At 35.4% G+C, this 27,807-nt stretch overlaps 2 protein-coding genes across 10 annotated transcripts in view; both read right to left on the minus strand.

Annotated features, from left to right (window-relative positions):
* kifc3 (kinesin family member C3) overlaps positions 1-22,427 on the minus strand; it is a 57,442-nt gene extending 35,015 nt beyond the window's left edge. For 2 of the 7 annotated variants that reach the window (XM_051134825.1, XM_051134821.1), the window contains exon 1: positions 22,179-22,427. Coding sequence is in view for 2 of the 7 variants with exons in the window: in XM_051134818.1 (XP_050990775.1) it covers positions 9,135-9,434 (300 nt within the window). In the remaining 5 variants the exon portion in view is untranslated. Of the gene's footprint in view, positions 1-4,447; positions 4,709-9,134; positions 10,384-21,476; positions 21,496-22,178 lie in introns of those variants that run through there. The other 5 variants (XM_051134823.1, XM_051134818.1, XM_051134819.1 and 2 more) reach the window with 5 other exon arrangements.
* Positions 22,428-25,275: 2,848 nt separating this feature from the next.
* Positions 25,276-27,807, minus strand: part of cngb1a (cyclic nucleotide gated channel subunit beta 1a) — a 44,121-nt gene continuing 41,589 nt past the window's right edge. For all 3 annotated transcript variants that reach the window (XM_051135436.1, XM_051135437.1, XM_051135435.1), the window contains one exon: positions 25,276-27,366. In XM_051135436.1, coding sequence (XP_050991393.1) covers positions 27,121-27,366 — 246 coding nt within the window. In that variant the 3' untranslated portion in view covers positions 25,276-27,120. The remainder of the gene's footprint in view (positions 27,367-27,807) is intronic.

Raw genomic sequence — 27,807 nt, forward strand, 5'->3', positions numbered from 1 at the left:
AACGTACTGATCCTCAGTATTTATTAGTAGGGTGCTATGAAATTCGTTTTATTTTTTCCCAAATTCCGTTTTATTTTTTTCCAAATTCCGTTTTTTCCCCATTTTAATTTTTCTCAACTCCTTTTTAATGGTTAAATTAAATTTTATTAATCAAAGAGCATGTCTAATTAATTAAAATCATGAAACTTATACAATTTCACATCAATTAAATAAAGGTTTAACAAAAATGACATGTTTAGGGCCCTATAAAATGTTTTATTTTTTTCTCACCATACGTTTTATTGCTATCAAATTCTGTGTTTTAGCATGTCTAATAATTTGAATGCATACTTAATTTATTCAAATGTATTCTTAAAATAGCCTTATGAAAGTTTTTTTTTTTACCCCCTGAAATTCTGTGTTGTGTATTTAAAATGTTCTGGTTATCAAACGAAGGCATAAAACATTAATTTCATGTATTTTTTAATTATTGAAAATTAAGCTAACTTTTTTTTTTTTTGGCAAACAAAGGGGAATTTACTATTAAAATAAAAACATAGAAGAAATGTTGTGTGATTATACCCTAAAAAATAATGTCTGTTTCATTTTAGTAGTAGTAGCAATAGTAGTAATATATATCTGGCACAATGTCTTTAAGTTAAACTTTTATTTTGACGGGTTGCCGTGTCTACCTTTACATTTCTGTGTGTATATGATATGACGCTAGTTTTCCTAAAATGGAACGGTCAAATGCTCATAAAGTGACTCTCAGCAGATATTGTTCATGTATTTATGTCCTCATTTAGTGAGACGACACTCGCTGAAATCAATGCGACCGTCAAGTGCGCTTCATTGTGTGTAGTAAACAAAACCGCTCATCTGCTCTATTCATTAAAACAGAGACGAGCTGAACATGCAGGATTCACATTTAAATGGTATTTTTGTGGCGTAATATTTATAGATATTAGTCCATATCGCGGTTTGATTTAAGTGTAATGATTGATTAATTCATTAAAACTTTGACAAATTCCGTGACATTCTGTGTTATTCAGTAAATTCCGTTTTTATGACTGGATTCCGCAATTCCGCATTGCGGAAATCATGGGGCCCTAGTATTTATTAGCCATGAGGAACACTTACAAATTTCCGAATGTAAGAATATTTGTTAAAATATCAATCCAAGTTTAATTTTTTTTTTTTAAAAGCAAGGCAGTATCAGCACAATATTTCACAATATATTTATATAATTTAAAGGCTAAAACTATAAACACTGTTTAAAATGAAGAAGACAACACTGTGGAAGTAACACTGTGGTTTTCAACAATTAAAATGTTCAAAGTTAATGTGATGAACTACAGCAGTGGTTAGTCTAATAGCAAACCTGTGTGAACTTGTTTGTTCATTCAAACATAAGTAAAAGTGAGCTTTTAGCTCCCTTTCAACACAAAGCTAGTCCTTATTTCACCTAAGAGCTGAAATATGCAATCAGGGATAGAAAGCTCTTGTACTTTGGATTATTCTGCAATAAAGAAACATTTCCTTTTTCAATCATTGTGTTTTCATGAACTGACCACCAGAGGGAGCAGTGAACACCAACACCAGAACTCATGATTCTGATGCCAGTCACTCTTTTTCAATTATAGGATTCATTTTTTATGAGGGAGTATAGACACGTGTACAAACAAACATAACCACTAATTATCTGACATAAATCACAGTAAACAACAAAACATTATTATTTGAATTACCCCAGAGCCATTTGCTCTCTCTCGCTCTCTTCCCCTAAGGTCAATTTACACTCTGTCGTCCGTAAAACAACACTCGGGCCCTTCTGATGTTTCAGCAGAGCTCACGGTGGTCTCTTGGGAGGATCTCACACAACAGACTGCTCTAATGAAACATCTGATCAGCTTCCGTCCCCTGAGGAAACCGCACACCACTGATACTCATTTCATCCAGCTTTAGAGACGGATATTTAATGAAACGCTGTTAAAAACAGCTTTTTAGTTGAGAAAGAGCCAGCTTTTTCCATCACTCCGACATGGTTTTCATCTTGAGCAGCATACTTACACACAGAGGAGTGTGTGAATCTCATTAGCCTACTTCTGCCTCTCTCTACCTCCCCTGTGTCTCATCTTCTATTTTGGTTCTGCTACCCACATTCACCAACAGACAAAAAGACAGCAAATTCATGTACAAACCAACCGCTGGTCTAGAGAGACTGCACTTAAAAAAGGATTCAAAACACTACATATATCTCAATGCACCTGTGTGACACGTCAAAGCACTTTAAACACCTCAAAACAATATGCTAAAATAAGGTATATTCATATATACCTCATATAGAAAAGTGATTTCCAACTAAATTGACTTGATAAAGTCTTCAAACATCTTTCAGAAGGTACATATTGGAACAAACATAAGTGGAGAGAATTGACATGTACAATTAACTTCTACTAGTGTACACAGTGTAGAAATATACTATACACAAACAATTTTTTTTTTTTAATTAGTTCTGATGAACAAAAATAAGCAGAAATAACAGGTTAATTTTTAATCTAGGGTTAATGCAACATTTTTGAAAAATACAGCATTGAGGTCTTTAAGACTCCAACATAAAAATGGCAAAGTCAACTGCAATTGAAAATCATAAATATTATGCTGAGTTATATTTATATATGCACTGCAGAACTTCTAAAATGATTCATAATCAGTTTGAGTTAACAAAAAGCTTTAATCACATTTATTGTAAAAACGTTAATTTGGTGTAAAGTTGCTTTGCAATGATATGTATCGTGAAAAGCGCTATAAAAAAAAAAAAAAAAATTACTAAATTACAATAAAAATCTGAGAAGTGCGTGTATATACTAAAGATGCACTTGAAGCTGGCCAAATCTGTAAAAATTAAATTAAATTACATTAAATAAAATTACATTAAATTAAAAACTAACACTTGGAATGTTCCCAAATCACAAAATGGATTTGATAAATTCAAACAGACTTGGATTAAAAAAAAAAAAAATAAAATAAAATAATATATATACATATACACATATACACACACACACACACACACACATACATATATATATATATATATATATAATAAAATAAAAAATAAAAATAAAAAATAAAATAATAAAAATAATAAAAACAATAAAAACACAATTAAAAAAAAAAAGAATAAATACAACAAATAAACAGTAAAAATGGGGACCAATGTACTGTATTAATATGCCTATATTCTTACTGATTTACAGGTGTTTTAGGGTTAAAACAAACGTTTGTAAAATTTAAAATAATCAACAATGTCCTGGCAGAAAATTACCAGTACATCTTACCAGTCCAGATTTGTTTTTTTGTTTTGTTTTGTTTTACTCCGTACATATACACTCTTAAAAAAAGCCTCCAAAGGGTTTTTTTTTTTTTTTACAGTGATGCCATAGAAAAACCATTTTTGGTTTCCCTCCAAAAAAACTTTCAGTTAACCGTTCTTAAAATAACCATTTTTAAGAACATTTAAAAAAAAAATCTAAAGAATCTTTTTCCACTATAAAGAACTATTTATGCATTTGAAAGGTTCCTTGGATGTTCAAGGTTCTTCATGGAACCATCAATGCCAAAAAAGCACCTTTATTTTAAGAGTGTACATATATAGAATAAAATTCATCATTAAAATAGCAGACAAAAGCTTTTACTAAAGTACCCTGTTAGTTAATGCTGACCATTTCTTTACCTTAGCCTGCAGCATCAATCATTCATACTGTATCAGTCAATGCATGGATGGATACACACACACACACACAGACACACACACACAGACACACACACACAGACACACACACACAGACACACACACACAGACACACAGACACACACACACAGACACACACACAGACACACACACAGACACAGTCTGCCACCAGTGAGCAGTTTCATGAATCCTGTGGTCCAACAGTCTGTCGCTGTCCGTCTGAATTCCCTGTATCGTTCATTCATCTACAGTCACCCCCTGAGTGTGTCTCTCCATCTGTCTGTCTGCCTCTCGTTTCTGCACTGCTTTGTCTACATCACTGTACAAACACAAGGAAAACAGGGACGCAAGCACATGCAACTTCTCTGCTATAAACAAGCCTATGAAACGTTCATCTGAATCCTGTTATTACAGCTTCCCCATCCCCCCATCATCAAAGAGTAAAAATCACCCTCTCCTTTCCTCCCTCTGCTCCTGTAAATCCCTCCATAATGCTCCAGCACAAACATCTGTCTGCGCTGAACGCAGTGGCATTAAACGCTGCATGCAGCGTCTGGCATCACCAGACCCCGTGCATGCATTTTTTAGGACTAATAAAAGAGAATAAGTAGGGTTAAATATTAGATAAAATCTAAATCTTAAACAGAATGGCACAAAAATGGCACACGTGGATTAAGTAAATGGTTGCAGCATCCTCTCCATCTCTGAACTCACCTCTTTCCCTGCGGTCTCCTGCCGTTGCTCATGCCTTCATTATTTCAGAGCATTTATTTGGAGCGCGAGCGCACACACACACTCATGTACACACACCACCACCGATCTCTGTTGTACCGCCACCAGCTACTGTAAGCTGTCCCTATTTCGCTCTTTGTGTCACACACACTTGTGTGTGCATGCAGCTCCTCTCTCCTCACACACACTCTCGTTCTGACACAAACGCCGTTTTTCCTGTCGCTGTTCCTTGGTAACGGTGGAATCCGAGCCGCATCACGCCCCCCGCGCTTCTGCCCTCCTTCCCCACCTATCCCACAATTCCCTCCTCCCTCTTTCCCTCCCTCTCCGTCGCTCGCCTGGCCAAAGGAATAAATATTTCAGCATGCAAATGTAGCGTGGTGCTGCTTTTCACTACACCAACATTTGTGTGCATGTTTGTGTGTTCTCCGCCTACTGTTTGGCACACTGAAAAGTTCACATTTATTAATTTGGTAAATGTGTATAAAGAAGTAAACCCACAGTTTTGGCACTACTGGTGTCTGTACCATCTGAGCTACAGGAATATATGCTTCTTTAGTGATAAACTGGTAATAACTTGGACAAGAATAAAACAAATCACCAATAATATAACAATGACAAACAAAAAATGTATATAGTTTGGAACATCAGTTCATCAGTAATGTAGTCTTTATAGTTATAATAACCATTAAAGGGGTCATATGATGTTGCTAAAAAGAACATTATTTTGTGTATTTGGTGTAACGCAATGTGTTTATGTGGTTTGAGGTTCAAAAAACACATTCTTTTCCACATACTGTTCATTATTGTTGCTCCTCTCTGCGTTCTGAAAAGCGTGTTAATATGTGTGTGCTCTGATTAGTCAGCTATTCGGTGCGTTGTGATTGGCTAAATACCTCAAGTTTCTGACGGAAATGTTACGCCCCTTAACATGCCGAGTTGCCGTGTCCCTGTGCGACAAGACAAAAACAATAAAACATCTGTTGCAGTGAGGACATAATTACTGATTATCATGACTCGTACTGTCTTTTTACGCGTTGCATCGTGTAAACATAACATGATGTCTGTATTTGTGATTGTTGAAACGACAAACAAGCACTACTCAAACACTGCTCAAAATTCGCGTTTGAATAGCCAGTAGCAAATTCTTTAAATATGAAAACGTACTTACAGGCTGTGAGTCAGAAGCGCCAGAATGTTCTTGCAAAGTTGGAACTGCCCCACTTTATAGTGTGCATAGCCGGCATTGTAGGGTACTCTCCCAGGTCATAAATATAACTTAATAACTGATTTCTAGCTATGTACTTATTTGGAAGGCCAAACAAAGTACTTTTGCGTTTGCTACAAAACACTCAGCATCTCAACAACATGGCAGCGGCCGCAACAATACTACAGTGATAACAAAAGTTACTCCTTTCTTTGGGTATACATTTGGGCGGTGTTATGCAAACCTTCCCACACCATGACGTAGATTTGTAGGGGCGTGTTTGAATGAGCCGTTTTAACAAGGCATGGCTAAGTCTTAACTTTTATAAAGAATATCTCTTTAGGTTTGAGACTTTAACCTTCACAACTTTACAGATCTTATATATGCACAGCTTGTAACACTCCAAAGACAAAGGAAAACATGAAAATTGCATCACATGACCCCTGTAAGTAAAAAAAACAAAAAAACAAACAAAAGTGAACATGCGAGCATACACATTGTAATCATTTTCAAAAATACTTCGAAATATATTTTAATTTAAAGTATTTTTACAGTTTTGGGGTAGTTGCACCACATGACATTGTACAATTTAAACTACTCTCGCCATAGTAAGAACTCATATTATCAAGATTTTAAGAAACATTTATTGACCCTCACAAACAATTATGAGGATTAGTAGTGGGGTTCCCATAATTTTCTATTTTATGTTTTCTGAATGTTGGTCGCACCACATGACTTTGATTTGAATGTGTTTTTCAAATATGTGACCCTGGACCACAAAACCAGTCATAAGAATAATGAAATTGAGATTTATACAACATCTGAAATTGATGTATGGTTTGTTATTTGGACAATATTTGGCCTAGATACAACTGTTTGAAAATCTGGAATCTGAGGGTGGAAAGAAAAAAAAAAAAAAGAAGAAGAAGAATATTGAGAAAAATCACCTTTGAAGTTGTCCAAATTAAGTTCTTAGCAATGCATTTTACTAATCAAAAATTAAGATTTGATGTATATATGGTACAAAATTTACAAAACATCTTCATGGAACATGGTTTTTAATAATAATAATAATAATAATAATAATAATAATAATAATAATAATAATAATAATAATAATAATAATAATAATAATAATAGGCATAATTTTGACCCATACAGTGTATTGTTGGCTACTGCTACAAATATACCCATGCTGCTTAAAACTGTTTTTGTGGTCCAGGGTAACAGTATTGCTGATTATTTTTTATGACATCTTATTTTTGTTCTCATTTACCAACCATGCGCATGTACAAATTTGTGCATGAAACCTGTGTTATAAATTATATATAGTTACAATAAAATGCATATTTCATCAATTATTTAATCATATACAGAGAAACTGTAAGAAAAGCCACTTTAAACTAATAAATGAATAAAAGGCGAACAAAAACAAAATCCGTCTATGGATATTTTTGGTAAAATCTGAGAAAAAGACAGACTTTAAGCCAGTCTCAGTGAGTGAAATTGCTCACTCATTTGTGTGGCGTATTAATTGATGGGCCTCTCAGCAACTACACTGGCACCATTCTTCTGTTCCCATGAGAGCAAACTCTCTAAGGGACTGATAGGTAACTGGGTTACAAATGCAAACATGAGCTAGTACATAGAGAACATTGCAAGCTTTAGGAATATGAATAACTGGCTAATAAACACCGTATAGATAAAAAGCTGCTGCACAAATAATTTTATGGTTGAATCACATTACAAAACCACTTCCAATTGTAAAACCAAGCATACTAAAACTGCTGTTAGCTATCTGTAGGAATATGATGTGCGTTAAAAGTTTACTAATTAAGGTCTTAAAAGTTCAGTGTCAGGTTTGATGACAAACCTGTGTCAGCTCAGGATTTTTCCATGCACTGACACGACAAGCCTGTTAATGATAATCCAATACTGCCATTGTAAATCGCCGGCCGTGGGCAAGTAAACCTAAACACCCTGAAACTCACTGCAACAACCGAAAGTACTAAGAGTTACATGTGGTTTAGCAACTAGAACAGTTTTTTACTTTTAATAACTACACTGCAAGCACAATGTACATTAATAATGGGCAGAAACATACCATAAAAAATGTGGGTGCTAAGCAAAATTCTCTTCAGTACTGTTGCAAAACAACTTTCTACAAAGGTGGAAGTTCATGGTAATTGGAGCGCCCCTTGTGGCAATGTTTATATCGCAACACGTTATAAAATGTAGAAGTGACTTAGCGTAGAAGAGTTTGCATGTGTAAACTTACATAGAGTGCCTTTTATGATTATTTTAGTTTTTTCACACCACTCAGTCGCACATAGGCAATGTTATGCATCACAAACACCAGTGAACATTCGTACATGCACTCATAAAAATAAAGTTTTTTTTTTTAGCATATATGATCCCATGAAGTTCCTTCAACATCCATAAAAACTTACAAAAGGCTCTTAACAATGGAAAAAGGTTTTTTAAAAGTTCTCTGCAACAAGAAGAATTGTTCTAAGAACTGTTCAGAGAAAGGAACCCAAAAAGTCTCATTGCATTGCAATGAGAACCCCCTTTTGAAATTTTTATTTTGAAGAGTTTAACATCAGCAGAAAAAAAAAAGCTGCAACCAATGAAGAACTTAAATAATTGATGCTACTAGAATAAGCACTCTATCAAACTAATTCCATCAAGGGGAGATTTCTGCTGATCCAACAAGTGAAAGCAAACAAGATTGAGAAAAAGAAACAATGGCAGATTGAGTGCATTTCGCATGAATTAAATTACAATTCAAGAGGACAGGGAGCTCTCCGATTAACCCACTGCTTACGTAACCACTCAGGATTTTATCCGCTAAAACAGTCCATCAGACAGCAGAGAACATTAGAAATGGGACAGAAAAGGGACAGGATGATAAACACCGTTCCAGGTACATGAAAATCCCCACTCTGTAAAAAGAACATGTCGATATTTGATCTTTTTGAATTACTCATCTAAAAGCAGGGGATCGCACAAAACAACTGAACGTCTTGAAACGTATCCAATTGACTAAAATAACTCTACCAGACAGCAGTGACAGCACTGGAGAAAATTCACACACTCCATTAGCCCAAAGAACAGATAACTGAGCCTAAACCTTGAACTAGCGAAGCGTCTGATGTCTCGCTAAATCAATAATACAACAATCATAAATAATGAGAAGAAATCAATTAATAAATAATTGCGTTTTGGATTAACGGAGGTTTTCCAAACAGCAGACAGACAACTGTTACATCAATGTGGAGAACCTCTTTCAGCACCTAAATGGATCGATCGATCAAAAACAACAACCTTAAACTTCATTTGATCAGCATGTATTTATCAGCACAGTAAACAGTTGAAGATCAATCTTAAACTGTGTGTTTACTGTATTTCCAGCACCTAATATCCATGTTTCTCCCCTCATCCCTCCACTTTCAATCTCACCTGTGCTCCTCTCCTCCTCTCGTCCGCATTATCCAGGCGCACAGATTTTCTTTTACTTGTTCTGCTGGGTTCATCCAGGCTTTTTTCAAAGTCATGCTCTCTAGAGACTCTTGAGGTCTCAAGTGGTCCAGAACTTCCATGCAAAGCGTGTTTGTTCCTCTTCTTGCGTCCCAGTTTGGCTACATTTGGTTTGTTCTGCTCAGGACCCTCGATAGCGTCGGGTTCAGAGGGTTCCAGGACCCTTGGTCTCTTAAATAGGTTGTTGAGAGACAGCAAGACCAGTGTGCACAGCACATACATGATGGTGCTGCCTAAAAGAGTCACAACTGAGTCTAGCAACACAATCAGTCAGAGACAGAAATTGAGTATCCTTTAAAAGTCATTCTGGCTGATCCCGTTTCAGAGTCAGAGCAGGAGAACACTATCTTCTGGTTGAAGTTACAGTCGTGATATCAGCTCTGTTGCGCTTGTGTAATGGCAAGCTCTTGTGTCAAACTGAAGTCCAAAAAGCCAACCAGTCAAGTTTGGAATAAAGTCCATCAACAATAGCTGCCTTCCTGCTGCTTCTCCCACCAGTTCTTCACTGTATTTACATGAAAAACACGTGCTACATAGTAAGACTGTTCAGGATGTTATTCAGACACCACAGAGCTCGACTTCTTCTAATGCTCATTTAGGCTGATAATCTGTCCGTGAGCTGATCAGCAAATGAGATGGCTGCTCTCATCTCCCATTCTCATTCGAGAGAGGATGAGGGAGGGCTGACTAATGCACACCTGCTTTTAAAGCCCACAAAGCCATTTTAACCTACCTGGACACATCTATAAAGACACACCCTGAGCTCATGTAAGCCAATGCAAACATACGCAAACCTGTGGAATAATAGATGACTAGATGGTTTGCTAATCAAGAATGGCTTGTAATTGTTCAAGTCCTTATCGACCTCTTCTTTGGAGAAATTCCAGTTGTAACCTGGATAACACAACAGGTGTATTCCACACAAATCTGATCGCATGAGTAATCATGCAACTCTTGATTAAAACAGGGTCATAACCTCCACTGGCACAAGCTGATATCCAACAAATCTTCGCCTGCTCTTGCGTCACTAATGGTTTTATTGTATTTTTTTACAGGCACGAAAGCCACTCCCGTTTCCATAATGCCTGGTTTTGATAGTCTTTATCCCAGTTTGTGGTCCATACGACTGGGCAAACTCCAAACGGTCGCAGTCCAGCCGCTCCTGCGTTGTGGATGAAGTCCCGCACCTCTACTGAAAGAGAAAACGCATTTCACTCTTTCTCCCTCCCTTCTCTCATGGTGTCCATCTGTCACTGCAATACAGAGAGCTTAGCGTCTCTTAGCGATGATGTAACAACTGTTTGCATCTATGCAAAAAAGAAGAAAATCAACTTAAAAACAAGTTTTAAATGCACCGCTGAGGATAAAGAAGCCTGTCCGTGATTGGCTGTCACCATGGTGAGATGACCTAGTCGAACTGCGTCTTCCAAACCTATCCATCATGTTTCTATTGTTTGACAATAAACAGAAAATGACATAGAAAATGGCTCACAGGGAATGGCTCACAGTGAGAGCTGACAGTGTCAATCTTGAAGGCTGTATTATGATTTGTTGAGATGTTCTGGAACTTCAGGGTAAAAAAAAAAAAAAAAAAAAAAAAAGTGTGTCACGTTCACAGCAAGTGCACAGACAAACAAAAGACCATCTTCTGGTTCATTACCCTTTTTATGGGCCTGTCTGTCACATACTTTAAACCAAGAACAAACAACAATAGTGCCTGTTCTTACCAAATTAACCTATAAAGAAGTTCTCAACAGACATTACACATTAAAAACAAACAAAAAAAAAAAACTTTACAAAGGCAATTCTACTGAATGGGTGCCATTTACTTCCAAAAACAATAATAATAATAATAATAAAATAATATCTTTTTTTTTTTTTTTAGATGGAATTTAGTAATACACATTTCACTATTCAAAATCTGTATTGGTCCATCTCAGATAACATTATTGAATTTTTTTTTTAGAAGATGGATGAATTTTTCTCAGTCCTGTTCCCGAAATGCTTATGTCTTTTCAAAAGCATGTTTAAAAGGTCGTTTCGGCAACAAATTCCTTTATTTCCCCCTGTTTATTTTAAAGAAAAAGATTGTTTCATGGTGACCAAAAAAAAAAAGAAAAAAAAAAAGGTGAATTTTTCTAAAGTACACAAACCCATTTTTTTTTTCCATTTTAAACAGGGTTCCCACACCTTGGTTAACTTCAAATTCAAGGACCTTTCAAGGACTTTTCAGGTCCAATACCCTCAAATTCAAGGACTTAATGTGGGGATACATTTTCAGTGAGAGCAAGGTTACATCGTGTTACCTTATAAGATACATTGTTACAGTTTCACAACTATGCAAAAAAGCATTTTATTCAAACTTCACAGCCCATTTTTGCAGTGTTTCACGGTGTGTCTGTGAAACGTTGAGGTACTATCGTAGTAGTTTTGTGAGAGTGTAAAATGTAAATGCGCAACTAACGTAAATCAAGAAAGCTAGCGTACATAGGCCACAAAGTGTTGGCGAAATAACATTAGCGGACCGGACGTTTTCCAGAAAACTTCTTACACAAAATAAATTCAAGCACTTTCAAGGACCTGTATCTATGCATGTTCATTTTCAAAAACTTTCCAGGGCCTTGAAATTTTTTTTTTTTTTTCCAGATTTCAAGGACCCATGGGAACCCTGTTTAAAGGTGACACAATCTTCAAGCTTATCAATTTTTTGTGACGCAATTTATTAAACAATGGGACAAATGATGGACCAAACTTAATTTAAAAAAAAAAAAAGTGGTTTAACTTTATTTATTTTTTAAGAAAAAACTATTTAGTGACAGGAATGAAACTGGGTAACAGGAATGAATATCCATTATATTAGTATAAGTTTGACTGCACATGTGAGGTATTAAGGCTTGCACTGATATAGTAAACTATAGCTCACTGACTAGTGAGCTGACCTCACTACTAAAAAAAGGCCAAATCACGATTCTATTTAAATCCAGTGGTCTGCAGAGGTTTTTATTAGGGTTATGTTTAGGGGTAGAGGTTATGAGATAAGATAATTAAAATAATAAATATAAAATAATAATATTAAAAATAATAAACTTAAATGCAGAAAAGAAAACCACATGCTTTCAGTCATTTTATTGCCTTCAGAAGATCTAGATGTTGCAATATTATGCTGAAAATGTGTTCTCCCAGTTTTTTAGAAGGGGAATGTGTTACGTAACAGGAGTGAAAACCTAGGGACACGAATAAAATGCGTACTTTATCTAACTTATTATAAATTTATTTTGCTATAAATGTTTTTATACGCAAAAATGCAACACAAAAATGATTTTTGAAGGATTTTAAACATTATATTTCATGTTAAAATGTAGCATTAGACACTGGGGAAATATGCTATATTTACAGTGTTTTAGGTAGTTTTTAATAATTTCTAAATTAAATATTTTAAATTTGCAGTTAGATTAATGTGCAGGACACTTTGCTTACTAATAAAATGTGTTTTATAGTTAATTTGTATGCATATTTGTACGTTATGTCCCACCCTTTCGGTGGAATGGCCCGCAAACATTTGCTAACACTGCATTTCACTGCAGTGTTATTTATTTATTTTATTTTTTTGCATAGAGCAGGGGTGTCCAATTTTGGTGTTGAAGGCCCAAGCTCCTAAAGTTTAGCTCCAACCAGCTTTAATACATTTACCTGAAAGTTTCTTGTAAAACTGAAGACCTTGATTACTTTGGTTCAGGCGTGTTTAAATTAGGGTTGGCAATGAACTCACAGGACATTGATCCGCCAGAAACAGGTTTGGACACCCGTGTTATAAAGCAATAAGTGAAAGCTGTCTGTGATTAAACCAATTAAAGGAAAAAGTTTAAAAGTAATTAAAAGTCCTGTTTTCTTATAAGAAAACAGGACTTCCAACAAAATCATAAAAAGCAAGAATATGGCACCATTGGAATCTTACAAGGATAAATGACCTGTCTAGATCATAAAACACAAAGTTCATCTTACAAGAAATGCAAGACACCAAACAACCACAATACAATTCAAACGGAAACCATACGTAGGGCACTATGAATGTGAATGGAATCGTAAAATCAATTATAACTTATATGTAATTTACTGTATAATGTGTTTTTTTTTTTTTTTACTTTATAAAGAATTTGTTGAGTAAATAAAACAAAAGTAGGCCAGTACTCTTAAACCAAATGCCAATATGGACTAGTGAATATTAAACCGCGAAACGACTGTGTAAATATGAATCCTGCACGTTCTGCATGTCTCTCTAAATGAATCGTTTACTACACACATACTGAAGCACACATGACACTCATAGTGTTTTCAGCCACTGCAGCCTCAGTAAATGATGACATAAACACAACAACCCGAACTGCTGATAGTCACTTCATGAGCACTTGACTATAATTTGAGAAAAACTACCATCAAATCATAATATACACACACACAAACAAAGCACTTCATGGCAACGCTATAAACTGAATATGATGTAATAAATATATTGCTATTGTACGTTAGAATTTACATCTTACTATTAAAATTATCATGAAAACTTTATTTTTAAGGATTAAATCACAAATTTCCTTTCATGTTTTAATTTTAACACTAAGCATACTTTGTTTACAAAAAAGTTTGTTTATTTTTCATTTGATTAAGAGATTTATTTAGCTATTGTTATTTGCCTTATCAGAAAAAAAAAAAAACAATTTCAAGAAAAAAAAAAGTTTCATAGGGCCCTATTATTGTTATAAAAATTAGTAGTTTTTATGAATTTGATTAATTACATATGCATTTGATGATTCAAATTTAATTAAACCATTAAAGTGGAATCCAGAATTTGGTAAAAATAAATAAATAAATGAATAAATAAAATTTTGAAGAATCTGACAAAAATAAAATATCATAGCTCCCTAAAAATTAGATCATTAAACTTTTATTGCATAAGTGTTATCATTGTATATATGTCATGATTTCAATTAAATACACATGCTTTCTGATTAATGCAATTTAATTTAACCATGAAACCAGAGTTCAGAAAAATGTACACAGAAAAGAAAAAAAATAAAAATAAATAAATAATGAATAAAACAAAAAAAATGAATTTGGAAAAAATTAAACATTACCCCCCCGTTTCACAGACAAGGTTTAAGACTGATCCCAGACTAAAATGTAAGTCTAAGATGTTTCAACTGAAAAAAAACTTGCACTGATTGATCTTAAAACATGTCTGTGCAATTTTTTGTCTCGAGATGCACACCAGTACTGTTTTTCTTTATAAGGCACGTTTATAAAAATTACTTAAATCTTAAAGGCTTAGTCTAAGACCTGTCTGTAAAAACAGACCTATATATATGGGATGTCCTCTGTAAGACTATACTGTAAATTAGATCAGCATTCCATTTAAAATATACAGGAATTAGTTCACAATCTATATCAGAATAAGATTTGTTTTTGCTCCAAAAAATGAGAATTTATGTTATTCTATACAACATGTAAATAGTCTGAAATAGCTGGCGTGACATGATTTAATTTTCTGGGGTTACAAAAGCAAACTACTGCAGTCACTAGTGTTATGCATGTTATGTGATATGAGCGCTGATAAAAGGGCAATAAACATAAAATTATATGAGGAGTTAATAAATACCAAAGACCTTATGCCCAGAGTTGGCATAAATAAAACAATACAACTGCAATAAGGTGGATATCGGAGTGTGGCCATATAAACAAATGGCCTCAATGTCTTGACAAGTATTTACAATGATGTTCCAATGTATGAATTCCTTTCCTCCATGAGTGAAAAGTAAAAATCTAGAAGAATTTTCCATGAAAGTACAATGAACAGGCCACTTCTAATAATTCTGTGGTGTTCTGTATCCTTTTTGAGGCTTGAAGGCCTCAGTCTCTTCATTTATTGTAATTGCACAGAAAAGAAAGGCCAGTGCATGCTTCAGAATTTCTCCTTTTGTGTTGTGTTCCACTTAAGTATCTTACATGGATTTGTAACAACATGAATGAGAGTAAATGACAATTTTTTTTAAATTTGGGTAAGTTACTTTTTAAAAATTCAACACATACAGACAAGGAAATGATCTTAAAAAAAGCATATAAATATATACAACAGTGAATATTTGGACAGTTTTTAAGTTTGACATCAACTTTCTTAGTATTCCTCAATCTATTCATTATAAACAATGTACCCAGAAAAAAAATAACAAAATGTAAAAGAATATCTGTTTTCTGATTATTTTTTTTGTATAGGCTCGCTAGAGACCCGAGGTGTGTAATAGTGTAAGTAGATTTTTCATTCGCAAAAATATGTAAATAACTGGTGAGTCAATACGTGCAATTCACGTTTATTCCTCGAGGTGTCACTATTTGATGGACAATAATGACATGATGTTTTACTCACACTTATCATAGCCATAAAACAAAAGAATATCATCAGCAAAAACTGAATTAAAATCATCTGCTCAAATTAAGAGCCCTATGATTTCCGTGATGCGGAAAACGCAGACGGAATTGCAGAATCCAGTCATGAAAATGCAATAAAGATAAATGATAAATAATTTAATAAAGACAAATGAAATTAATGTTTTACGCCCTCATTTGATAACCAGAACATTTTAAATACACAACACAGAATTTCTGAGGGTAAAAAAAACACCTTTCATAAGGCTATTTTAAGAATACATTTGAATAAATTAAGTTTGCATTCAAATAATTACACATACTAAAACACAGAATTTGCTAACAATAAAACAGGGAAAAAAAAAAAAAAAAAAAATTCATAGGGCCCTAAACATGTCATTTTTGTTAAGCCATTTATTAAATTGATGTGAAATTTCACGATTTTAATTAATTACACATGCTCTTTGATTAATAAAATTTAATTTACCATTAAAAAGGAGTTGAGAAAAATTAAAATGGAAAAAACGGAATTTGGAAAAAAATAAAACAGATTTCATAGGGCTGTACAAATTGAACCCTTCTAAGTTACAAAAGGTAATGAAATATGCTTATTTTATTTTATTCTGTAACTGTTCTTAAAATATCAAGAGAGTTTTTTGCTCTTGTAGAAGGTAGAGATCCATCCGTGCTGGATATATGTGTCGTTAAAGACCCGAATATGTAATAGTGATTGGAGAAACATTCATGCATTTCAGGGTTAAGAAACATTTTCTCATATATAACCTTACTGTTATCTCAATCTATTAATGAATTATGAAGTCTGCAAACACTCAGGTATGTGACTTATAGTTAGAAGGCTAAACCAACAACGACCGCCTCAGTTAATAAAAACCTACATGCAATGCATTTGAAGTATCGAATTGATTTTTGGTGCAACTGTAGTTTTTGCACAAGGCAAATATTTGCACAAAGCTTTCAGTGGAATCTTACTGTTATCTCAATCTATCAGTGAATAATAAAGTGTATGTGTACAGGTACCACACAAACATCCAGGTATGCGACTTCTAGTTAAGAGGTTAAAAACAAAAACGACCGCCTCAGTTAATAAAACCCTACGTGCTATGCATTTAAGTATCAACATGATTTTTGGCGGAACTGTAGTTCTTTGCACAAGACAAATATTTGCACAAAGCTTTCAGTGGAATCTTACGGTTATCTCAACCTATCAGTGAATAATAAAGTGTATGTGTACAGATACCACACAAACATCCAGGTATGCGACTTGTAGTTAAAAGAGAAGTCCACTTCCAGAACAACAATTCACAAATAATTTACTCACCCCCTTGTCATCCAAGATGTTCATGTCTTTCTGTCTTCAGTCGTAAAGAAATTATGGTTTTTGAGGAAAGCATTTCAGGATTTTTCTTCATATTATGGACTTCAATTGTGCCCCTGATTTTGAACTTCCAAAATGTAGTTTAAATGCAGCTTCAAAGGGCTCTAAACAATCCCAGCCAAGGAAGAAGGGTCTTATCTAGCGAAATGATTGGTCATTTTTATTCGGAAAATAAAAATGTGTATACTTTAAGCACAAAAGCTTGTGTAGCACAGGTTCTGGGACGCGTGTTCATGTACTATTGAATCATGTCGAAAGGTCACGCCGAACGTAGGCGGAACCACAGACCCAGTGTTTACAAAGTGAACGCGCAAAGACTACGAAAGTGCAAGTAAGTCAAACGCTGTTTACAAACAAAAAGGTACAATGTGTCGGACGATTCTGAAGTTGTAATAAGACGGAGTTTTGCGCAATACTCTACCTTTTTTAGCCGGAGACGATGAACTTAGACGTGATTCGTAGTAGTGATGGGAAGTTCGGATCATTTTACCGACTCGGACCTTTGAGTCTCGTTCAGCAATGAACAAGCAAAATCAGCATTACGTGACAGCCCCATAAGATGAACGAACAACTCAAAAAACCCGAAGACTCGAAACAGGTGAACCAATTCCTGTACAGAACCTAACAGGATGTTGCGCATGTGCAACTGAACGAATCACTCCCCGAGACGCCTCGTTCTTCGTGAGTCACATTAAAGATTTGTTCAAAATGAACAAATTGTTCAAGAACAACCCATGGATGCGCATCTGAGAGCCTGTGCTACGTGAGCTTTTGTGCTTAAAGTAAAAAAAAAAATTTTTTTCGAAAAAATAGCTGATCGTTTCGCTAGATAAGACCCTTATTCCTCTTCTGGGATCATTTAGAGCCCTTTGAAGCTGCTTTTAAACTACATTTTTGAAGTTCAAAATTGGGCACCAATGAAGTCCATTATATCAAGAAAAATCCTGAAATGCTTTTCTCAAAAACCATAATTTCTTTTAAGTGACCTAATGTGTTTCGTTGCAACTGTGGTTCTTCGCACAAGACAAATATTTGCACAAAACTTTGTGGAATCTCAGTCATCTCAATCTATCAGTGAATAATAGTGTATGTGTGCAGGTGCCACACAAACATCCAGGTATACGACTTGTAGTTAAGAGGCTAAAGCGAACACGACCACCTCGGTTAAGCAGCTTAGAGCAGAAATATTTCAGCAAAGTGAGCAGTGGGATTAGGAAAAGCTGACAGCTGCCACCACTCTCATTCAAGCCCTTCACAATTAATGCAATGAGACAGTGAGTTCAAAAAGGGAAAGTCAGCAAAGACGTGTACAACCTTTCTGTGTCTCCAGGCAGCGTTGAATTTAGTTTTGCTGTCACACAAAATGCCCTCAGTGTCTGCTATTTCAGGAGCAAATTACAGAGTAACAGAAAAGGGCGGGAAACCTCAAAATTACAGGGTTAATGTCCACTAATGTATGATGCAATACCTCAGCTTTCATCTTTTTGTTGGAGAAACAGCATGTGTGCATTAATTTTCAAGGAACTGGTTTCTTCTGAGAATACCGGTCTTGGCAGCACAGGTCAGAAAAGTGAGGATCAGTGTAAACTTGAAAGGGTAAACAATGGAAACACAGGTTTTACCCAACCTACTGCCAATGAGCAATGACCTCACGAGTGAGTCAGAGTCTCCCTTGAGGTGTACGGGTGTATATATGTACACACATGTGGTAAGACGGCCATATTCTGGGCGTCTGACATCTGTTGCACACATTGTGCTTTACAACCAGCAAAGTTCATTCAGCCCAGCGATACAAAAAGAAAGAAAAATAAATCAAAGTCTGTTAACCAGAAGGTCAGGCTAGGCTGTTAAAACTTAGAACACCCTAGTTTTATTTGATTAACTAATTAATTAAACAAACTCACAGAATATTTCATTGGGCATACTGAAGATACAGGCCCAGAAGCTCATGGAGCACAGCACCATCTGTTGGTCTGAGCTGTTTCTTGGACAAAGGACAGAGTCTGATTCATTGCAATTATATAACATGAAGTCTTCCTTGTGTTGCCAGTATACAGAGGGGTGTGACAGGGTGTCTCAAAGAATTCAGTCGTTTATGCAGTTCATCTAATGTATACTTACAGAAAAGAAAATGACAGTAATACGCAACACAGGATATTCCTTAATCACATAACAAAACAAAATGACTGTGATGCTGTGAGTGATGTCACTCATTATCTTCATAAAAATTGTTATTTTAAAGCCATGCAATAATAATTAGAAGCTGATGTCGAGCAATGACAGTAGTGCCTTAAAATATCTTATTCTTGACCTATTTAACATTGTTGTCATGTTATTACAAACAACATTTACTGCATGAGTTCATATTATTGGAGAGACTGCATGGAATATTTGTATATTAAAAAACTAAGCTGTCACTCCACGTCAACTGGAAAAAACCTAATCTCGAACTTTTCGATAAATTAATTTATAAAATTCTCATCACCTTTTCAGTAGTTTGTTATTTATTGAAGCTAAGGGCGTGACAGTACACAAAAAATAGTGTTCAGCAAGTATCTCAGTTTTAAGGTCACAGTTCAGTATAATTTCAGTACAACAAGAAGGTTAAAAAAAAAGCATACTGAACCAGTAGGATATTTGTGTACCATTATACCCCTAGTGGACACATTTATAAAAATCATTTTGTTTCAGACTGATTTGTGACCCTGGACCACAAAACTAATCATAAGGGTCAATACAACTATTTGAAAACCTGGAATCTGAGGATGCAACAACAACAAAAAAATCTAAATATTGAGAACATCGCCTTTAAAGTTGTACAAATTAAGTTCTTAGCAATGCATATTTACTAATCAAAAGTTAAGTTAAGTTTTGATATATTTATGGTAGAAAATTTACAAAATATCTTCATGGAACATCATCTTCACTTAATATCCTAGTGATTTTTGGCACAAAAGAAAAATCAACAACTTTGAACTATACAATGTATTGGCTATTGCTACAATGTTGGCTACACCTCTGCTACTTAAGTCTGGTTTTGTGGTCCAGGGTCACATTTGCTAATGAATCATTCAGACTGAGAAGAACCAATTTAACTCAAAGAGTTACTCTCAAATATGACACACACGATGGCTAATAATAAGATAGCTTCTTTGCATGTTTCACTCTACACAACAGCAGCATAGGAATTACCTTGTTAAGCTTTTTTTTTGCCTGGGGAAGACAAGACATGACATGACAAACATCTATTCTGACAGCAAGCAAGTGACAGTTAGTGCATTTTCCACCTCAACACACACACACACACAATCACATCCAGGGTGAAAAGTGTCAGTGACAGTCTCTTCTCATTGACTCCTCACTGAGGAATGTACTTAAGGGCATATTCGGGAATCATAGCATACAAACTGGACAAGGCAGCCCAACATGTCTATATACGTCAGTATCACACCCCGTCTAACACAAAAAAACACACACATTATAAATGATAAAGTGCTGTCTGCAATGCACTGTAATGGAAGTTGTGCATTTCTAGCATATATGGTTTCACAGGTTATAATTAAAAGTGTCTATGAACTGAGCCCGCAGACCAAAGCTGGCCCACAATGACCTTTGATTTGGTGAAAAACATGCTATTGAAGCACATTTTCATTTCTTTTATTTAGTTTTAACATTTTTTTGTTGTTTTGAGATGTTAAAAAAAGTGAAAGTGAATTTAATTTAAAAAAATAACATTTAAATAATTTAATCAATTTTAATTTTTAAATATAGAAAAATGTGTTACAAATTTTAGAAACTTTAATATAATAGTTTAATATAAAGCAACATTTGCTTTTGGACCAGGGCCCTCAAACAGGTTTGCCCTTTTTTTTAGCCCTTAAAATCTTTTTAAATTTTTGGCACCGATGTAGAGGGTGACTGAATATGAACGCTCACGGCGCAAGACGGCGAAAAAACATTTGTCACATGCAGTTTAGAGGAGCATTCAGAGAGAATGTGTTCAGTTTGTTCCTTTAACACAAATAGCACCATAAAATGTTCAAAATAAAACATCTATTTTCTATAATCTTCTGAAGTCACATAAGAACAAGAAAAAAAATTGAATAGAAAAAATACATTTAATTATTCAATTAAACTCTTTTGAACTATAAACTGATTAGAGAATGAAGAATCAGATTCTAGAATTATTTTGACTGTTTCCTTTAATTAAATCAGTCAATTCATTGAGTGATTAAGTGAATCTTTGTTCGTGATTGAAACAGGGCGACTTCTCTCATGACCGTTCCATAGACTTTCATTCCATAGACTTTCATTCCATAGCAGGGTCAACACAATGAGTGAATAACTCAATTTAGACCTGTATCCACAGCCATCTTACATCTCAGAAGAGATGTTAGATAAAGAAATGAATAGTTTTATAACAAGAACGTGAGTAGTATGAATTTACTTACATTTTGTGGGGGAGCTGTCCCACAGACACAAACAACTGGACAGCTTTTACAAGTACTCAGTGTCCTCTAGTCAAAGATTTATCAGATCAGCATTCACACGATGATATTCAATCAGCAACCTAGCGCCTAACCAAAAAAGTTAAGCACTAGTAGTGTCCCACGGCCTCTTTTATAAGCCAGTGTAAACTAACTTAACCGATACAACTTGTCCGCAATGACATGATGACTAGTTCACACATCCGCTGGATTTGTACCGGGCACACCCGGACTTTGATACACCAGAAATACTACTATATAAACCGTGATTTACCGGTCAATCATTCATTTGATGAAAACATAGTTTAGCTTATAATAAAGAGTTTAAAACACGTATAGGGGAACACTAATAACTGTTCAAACTAGAGAAAATACATCTGACTTCTATCAATTCATGCAAACGCTGATATTTTAATTTTAACCGGAGAAACAGGATGTTTAGTTCACGTTTCAGGATGTTCTACAACTTATATTTACTTTATTAAACGATTATGCAGAACTGACAGCACTGACGAAAAAAATATTGGCTATAACCGCGACAGTTGCACGTGTCCTGCACTTGTACTTTATAAAGTCGTCATGGTTTCGCTAATATAGCAGATTAAAATAGCTCATAAGTGTAAAGTATGAAACATGTGCGATACATAAGTGAAAGAATGTGCTTACGTCTCAGGCCAGCACGCCAAACTCCTTCCTCCGCCCTGTTTCTTCCTCCTTATCCCGTTTCCTTCTAGTTTTATTCCACTCTTCTATACGTCTGTTAAAAAGCAGTGTTTTATCTCGCAGTTTGGAGAGTTTAAAGTTTTTTAGTCTCTCGTGAAGTGAAGATAAACACGCCTGAGTGAAACATGCAGCACGAGACGCGCGCGCACAGCTGACTGCAGTGACGCAAACGCTCCTCCTGTTCGAGCCAAGGAAAAAATAAACGCGTTTCCCATCCTATTAGACACTACAGGCCACTTTTCAGCCCTCATTAACTCAAACTCTCAGTTAGCCCTCCTGAAGTTCAGAAGACGTGTAATAATACTAAAAGAACTTTAATTATAGATAGGGTACATGTCTTTCATTTAGGAGTTACAAGTAAAAATACAGTCAATTTGATGTTATCAAAAGCATTTTAAACGTGTTTGCGAAAATATATTTAAAGAGGCATGTTGTTGGACACCCTTTGTTTTCTCTATCAAATAGATCAAACTCAGCAAGTCACTAATCCAATAACAAATGATTGGCTGATTAATGGAAAATAATCCCATATTAAACAGGGAAATACTTTCAAACTTAGTCATACTTTGCAATGGAAAAACTGGTATTAAACAAGAAACGAAAGCAAAAAAGAATAATTTTTCACTAGTGGTCTCTGACTTGTGGACCTCACTGTACAGCACATCAAAAAAAAAACAAAAAAAACAAAACAACAAAAAAAATACTATTTATTCAGCCCTTATGAAAATTACAAATAAAACCAAAAACCATGGTATTTTCAGCTTTTTGACATATACTCTATAACTATAACTATGACAAATATAATAAAACTATACTGTAATAACTATAACTAAAACCTTGGTTAATTTTAGTAAGGGAGTGTAGCCTGTTATAAAAGCAATATCTTTCTGCTGTGGTTTAGACATGTTTTCAGACAGCAATCTGACATAAGATTAACTATGACTAATCCATTAGGGAAACCATGAGTAATCATAATTGTCATACCTGATTTATGGCAGAAACTAGTTTAAACTTAAAGGTAGACTTCTTATACAACATACACTTTGCAGCTCACTGAATTCATTAATTGACACACAAACGGAAACACCTTAAAGGGGTCATCGGATGCCCATTTTCCAAGTTGATATGATTCTTTAGGGTCTTAATGAAAAGTCTATAATGTACTTTGGTTAAAAGTTGTCAGTGGTAGAGTAAAACAACAATCCTTTTTACGTTGTCAAAATGAGCTCTCCCAAAATCACACCATTATGAGGGATTGTTTCTTTAAATGCAAATGAGCTCTATTCGCCCCGCCCCTTCTTCTCTGTGCTCAGAGTGATTGTTTACTTTAGCTGCATTAGCTAAAGTGTTTGCAGAAAATTAAAAAAAAAAAAAAACTCACTTCTGCTGTAGGTGAAGCTGGATCATGAATGATTTGCATGAACATAGACGAATTTCTGTAGATCGGGAGGCACATTCCCTTCACAAACAAATGTAATCCACTGCATCTTCAGCGGCTCAGATGTCAGGAGTAAATGATGGCCACTACGTTTATTATTACATCCAGCAACACAACACCTCAATCGCTCAATCGGTGATATTCTTGTCTAACATACATCCCTGCTCCGGCATCAAAACAATGGAGGTCTGACTGTTACAGCTGATCTGAGGTAAGACGCTCATGTCAATCAACTATCGCGGGAGTGGCCTCTGTCAGTGTGACTTGAAAAAGAGTATATTATTTTTACAGATTAATTAAAAAACTGCATGGATTTTTATCATTAAAGGTAGATTTGTACATACACTGCCAACACACATTAATGTTCAAACAACATGTAAAAGTGAAGTTTGCATCCGATGACCCCGTTAAAGAAATATTTTGTCTGAGAAAGAAAATTCTGTCATCATTTAATTACCCTCATGTTGTTTCTAACTTATTTGCAGAATACAAAAGACAATATCTAAAACGTTTCAGTATTTTTGTCCATACAATTAAACTCAAACAGTCTGAAACAACAGAAAATGTACTAAAACATAAAAAAAGAGGGCGAGTACATTTTTGGGTGAACTAACCCTTTAACGGCCCTACATGTAAAGTGTAGACTTGTTCAGCAGTCAGTTAGCAAACCCAGTATTGTCCCTCAGATTCCCGCCTTTACATATTTCCTGCCTCTGGTCTTGTGGAGCAAGAAAGGAACAATGAAAAACTGCTCATTCTTCCTGTGCTCTTCCTGTCAGTGTGTATGTCTGAGTCTCTGTCTTATTTGGACAAGTGATTTCCAGGATCTTTTAGACCTGTTTTACAAGATTTCACTTTTTTATGATTTTTTTTTCCCAGATACTTCCAGAGTTGCAGTTTAAATTCACAGTACCTGGGATGAAATCTTTATGTGTTAGCTTCCTCCCCTGGGACCGAAAAGTAAGAGTAGTTAGTGGGCCCGGTCACAGGGTTCAGGCAATCTTGCTTGCATTTTTGTGTACAAAAATAGACCAGCTATTACATGCAATCAACCTAATTCCTGCCCATTCTTCTTCTAACCTCTTGTGAAGAAATAAGCACTGAGACATGAATGAATGATTCTTAACAAATGCAAATTAAAAGTATGCAGTAACTTTCCATTTATAGATTCTTTGGTGCCTGTTCACACAAGTAGTTCAGCACGAACTGACCTGGAAACACTAAAAAATCATTCAGAATTGATTAGTACTCATAGTACCTACATATCAAAGCACATGGAAATATATCAGCAGGGTATTTTCACCACGTGACTTTCACAAGTCTTTTAAAAGAGACCATAACAAATTAGACAAAGTGTAACTTTGTAGACTTATCTTATAAAAAGAAATAAGTTATATGCAATCACCTTCACATGGTAATGCAGCACAACATTATTTTGTGACATCACAGCTCAAGTTCAAGTGTTTTTAATGCGACTAAACATACATAGTTCACACAAAAAATAAATATTCTGCCATTAATTACCCACCCAAGCTGATTTGGTGATCAATGACTTTCAGAAGACAAAAAATAAATGAATAAAATACAATAAAAACACTGAGCCACTTCTCAAAATATTTTAATATTTCAATGTATTAAATAATTACAATATTTTAAACTACATTAGTGTTCCACAGAAGAGTTCGGAACAACAGAGTTTTCATTTTTGGGTGAACTACTCTATTAACATGTTTAGTTTGACTAAAAATAACTGTACATGGTCATAGCAACATGCTTGTGTGTGTAAATCTGTACAGAGGGATCCACTAAGGCAATAAGAGACAGGATGTTGGAATAAGATGCAGAGCAGCAGGCAGTCTTGGAATTAGAGCAGCATGTGCTGTGGAAAATACTCAAGATTACTTTCCATTACACAGGGAGTTCTGACCCTTCAGTCCTGAACATCTATCGATGGCCTTAAAGGGAAGTTAAAGGTGATGTGTGTCATTTTTCAATGTTAAAATATGTTAAAACTATGGGTGAGCCAACAGGTTGATTCCAGTGAAATATGTAAACACTGTGGAGCTATTGGAACATTACTCTCTCAGCCACACTGGCTCAACCAATGGTGTGAGTTTGAGGCGGGGCTAGGCGATTATCTGGCCAATGGCAGTTGAGGGAGTGTTCAGTAAATGTTGAGGATCAGGGGGGTATTCCAGAAAGCAGGTTATGCCACATACCAGGGTAAGTTTATTGATAAGCAAAGAGATATCTTCTACTTTCGGTTCCATATAACTGAGGTAACTTTTTCTTTGAACATTCAGCACATATTAATGCCTTATTTTGTATGACCATATTTTAGATCATTTAACCCTGCCCAATATCTAAACTTTATTAGGAGTTTATTGACACAAAAGTTAATAGTAAAATTTGATCCTCAAACTAAAGTGTGACCAAAAACATGTGATCTCACCTCACAACAGATGTGGAAGCAAAATAAATAAACTTATACAGCCATTTTTGATTTTTTATAATTATTAGTTTTTAGTTCAATTAGTATTTCTTAACTCATAAAACTAGCTTTAAACAAACAATACAATTTTCTTTCACAGTAATAATAAAAAAAGTATTAAAAAATATTGCACAACCTCCCAATAGGTGGTGATATGCACTAAATAAGTTTGTTGCACTTTGAGTAAGAAAGATTTAAGTTAATCACCAAGTTGAGTTGAGGGTTGAGTTAACTCTTCCTTCTGGAACACCCCCGATCCTCACTTCACCTTCAAATAATAATTTTTTAGCATGATTAAACTATTTACTTTGTTAAAACAAACTCTGGTGCAATTGTTGTTAGTGCTGTTTATTTTAACAAGTGTGAACGCTGATATTTGAACCTTGATGACCCCATGGAAAGATGGGTATTGATTCACCTCCAAGCAAGCTCTGTTGCGGTTTAACTGAAATGTGAACAAACGTGGACCAAAGACATCTAAACAACATCTGAACAGTGTTCCAGAAGTGATCCAGAGCTAAATGTATCATTTACTTATTTTAACCAGACCAAAAGATCCAGGAGAACCGAACTATAAGTGTAAACACACCCTTAGACAGCAGTGCCATTGTAAAAAGTAAATACTTTTCACCTCTAGAGAGCCTCTAGGCAAATGGAAGTGCTTCAGATATTGTGTATACTTTTCAGTTTATGTTTAAATACCTCAAAACGTTCGTTTTATGAAATGTTTACTAGAAAAACAATTGAAAGTTTATATACTAACAGTTAAAAAGGTGCCTAAAGATACTCCAAGGGCTTGAAAAGCTGTTTGGCTTGACCTGGTTGAAAAGCATGTGTAGGACTTTCACCCAGACGCTAGTACAGAAAGCACGATGAGGGTTGTATGCACTGAGCATTTCTTCAAGCTTTCTACCCTGCCTCTACTCTGGACTTCGTCCTTGCCCTCTTCCTTTCTTTCACTCATCTTCAGTTTTGCTGGGCTCTTCTGTCTCCATCTCTTCTCCCTCTCCGGGACTGACTTCCACGGAAAGGATCTCCTCTCCCTCAATGCGGGGAGTCATGCGGATGATCATGGTGCTGTCGGTGGTCTCTGATACCATGTCATCTTCATCTGGGACGCGAGGCCTGGGAATGGGTGAACGGCGGTGCACGGGTGAGGGAGGGGGCACTGGAGCTGTGGAGGTCCTGCCGGAGGTGGACGGCTGAGAGAAAAAGAGACAGGATAGACAAAAGTAGTAAGGGTGGCGACTGGTCAAATGTCAATAAACTGCACTGTTTTAGCCATGAAGAACTTTACCAGCACAAGAGCAATACATCTAAAGGCACCCTATCTTACAATGGAGGGCAAGATTTTCAGTTATTAGTGGTTCAAGCACATAGCGCTGAAACCCTATTGTAATTGTTAAAATGGCCAAGGATCAGCAATCTCCACGTAAAACTGATCATGCAAACCAAACCTTAAGTCGTGGAGACTTGAAACTTGGAGGGATTGTAGTACTCACACCGCTGATAATGTCACCAAGGTTCACCCCAATCAGCTTGACAGGGGCGCTACAGCAATCAAAAGTATGAAATCATTCATAACTCCTAATCCGTCAGTCACAGACTCAAGTGTCTTATGTCATTGGAATCCTTGGCTCACA

The sequence above is a fragment of the Labeo rohita genome, chromosome 18 (assembly GCF_022985175.1).
Source record: "Labeo rohita strain BAU-BD-2019 chromosome 18, IGBB_LRoh.1.0, whole genome shotgun sequence".
Classification (NCBI taxonomy): Eukaryota; Metazoa; Chordata; class Actinopteri; order Cypriniformes; family Cyprinidae; genus Labeo; species Labeo rohita.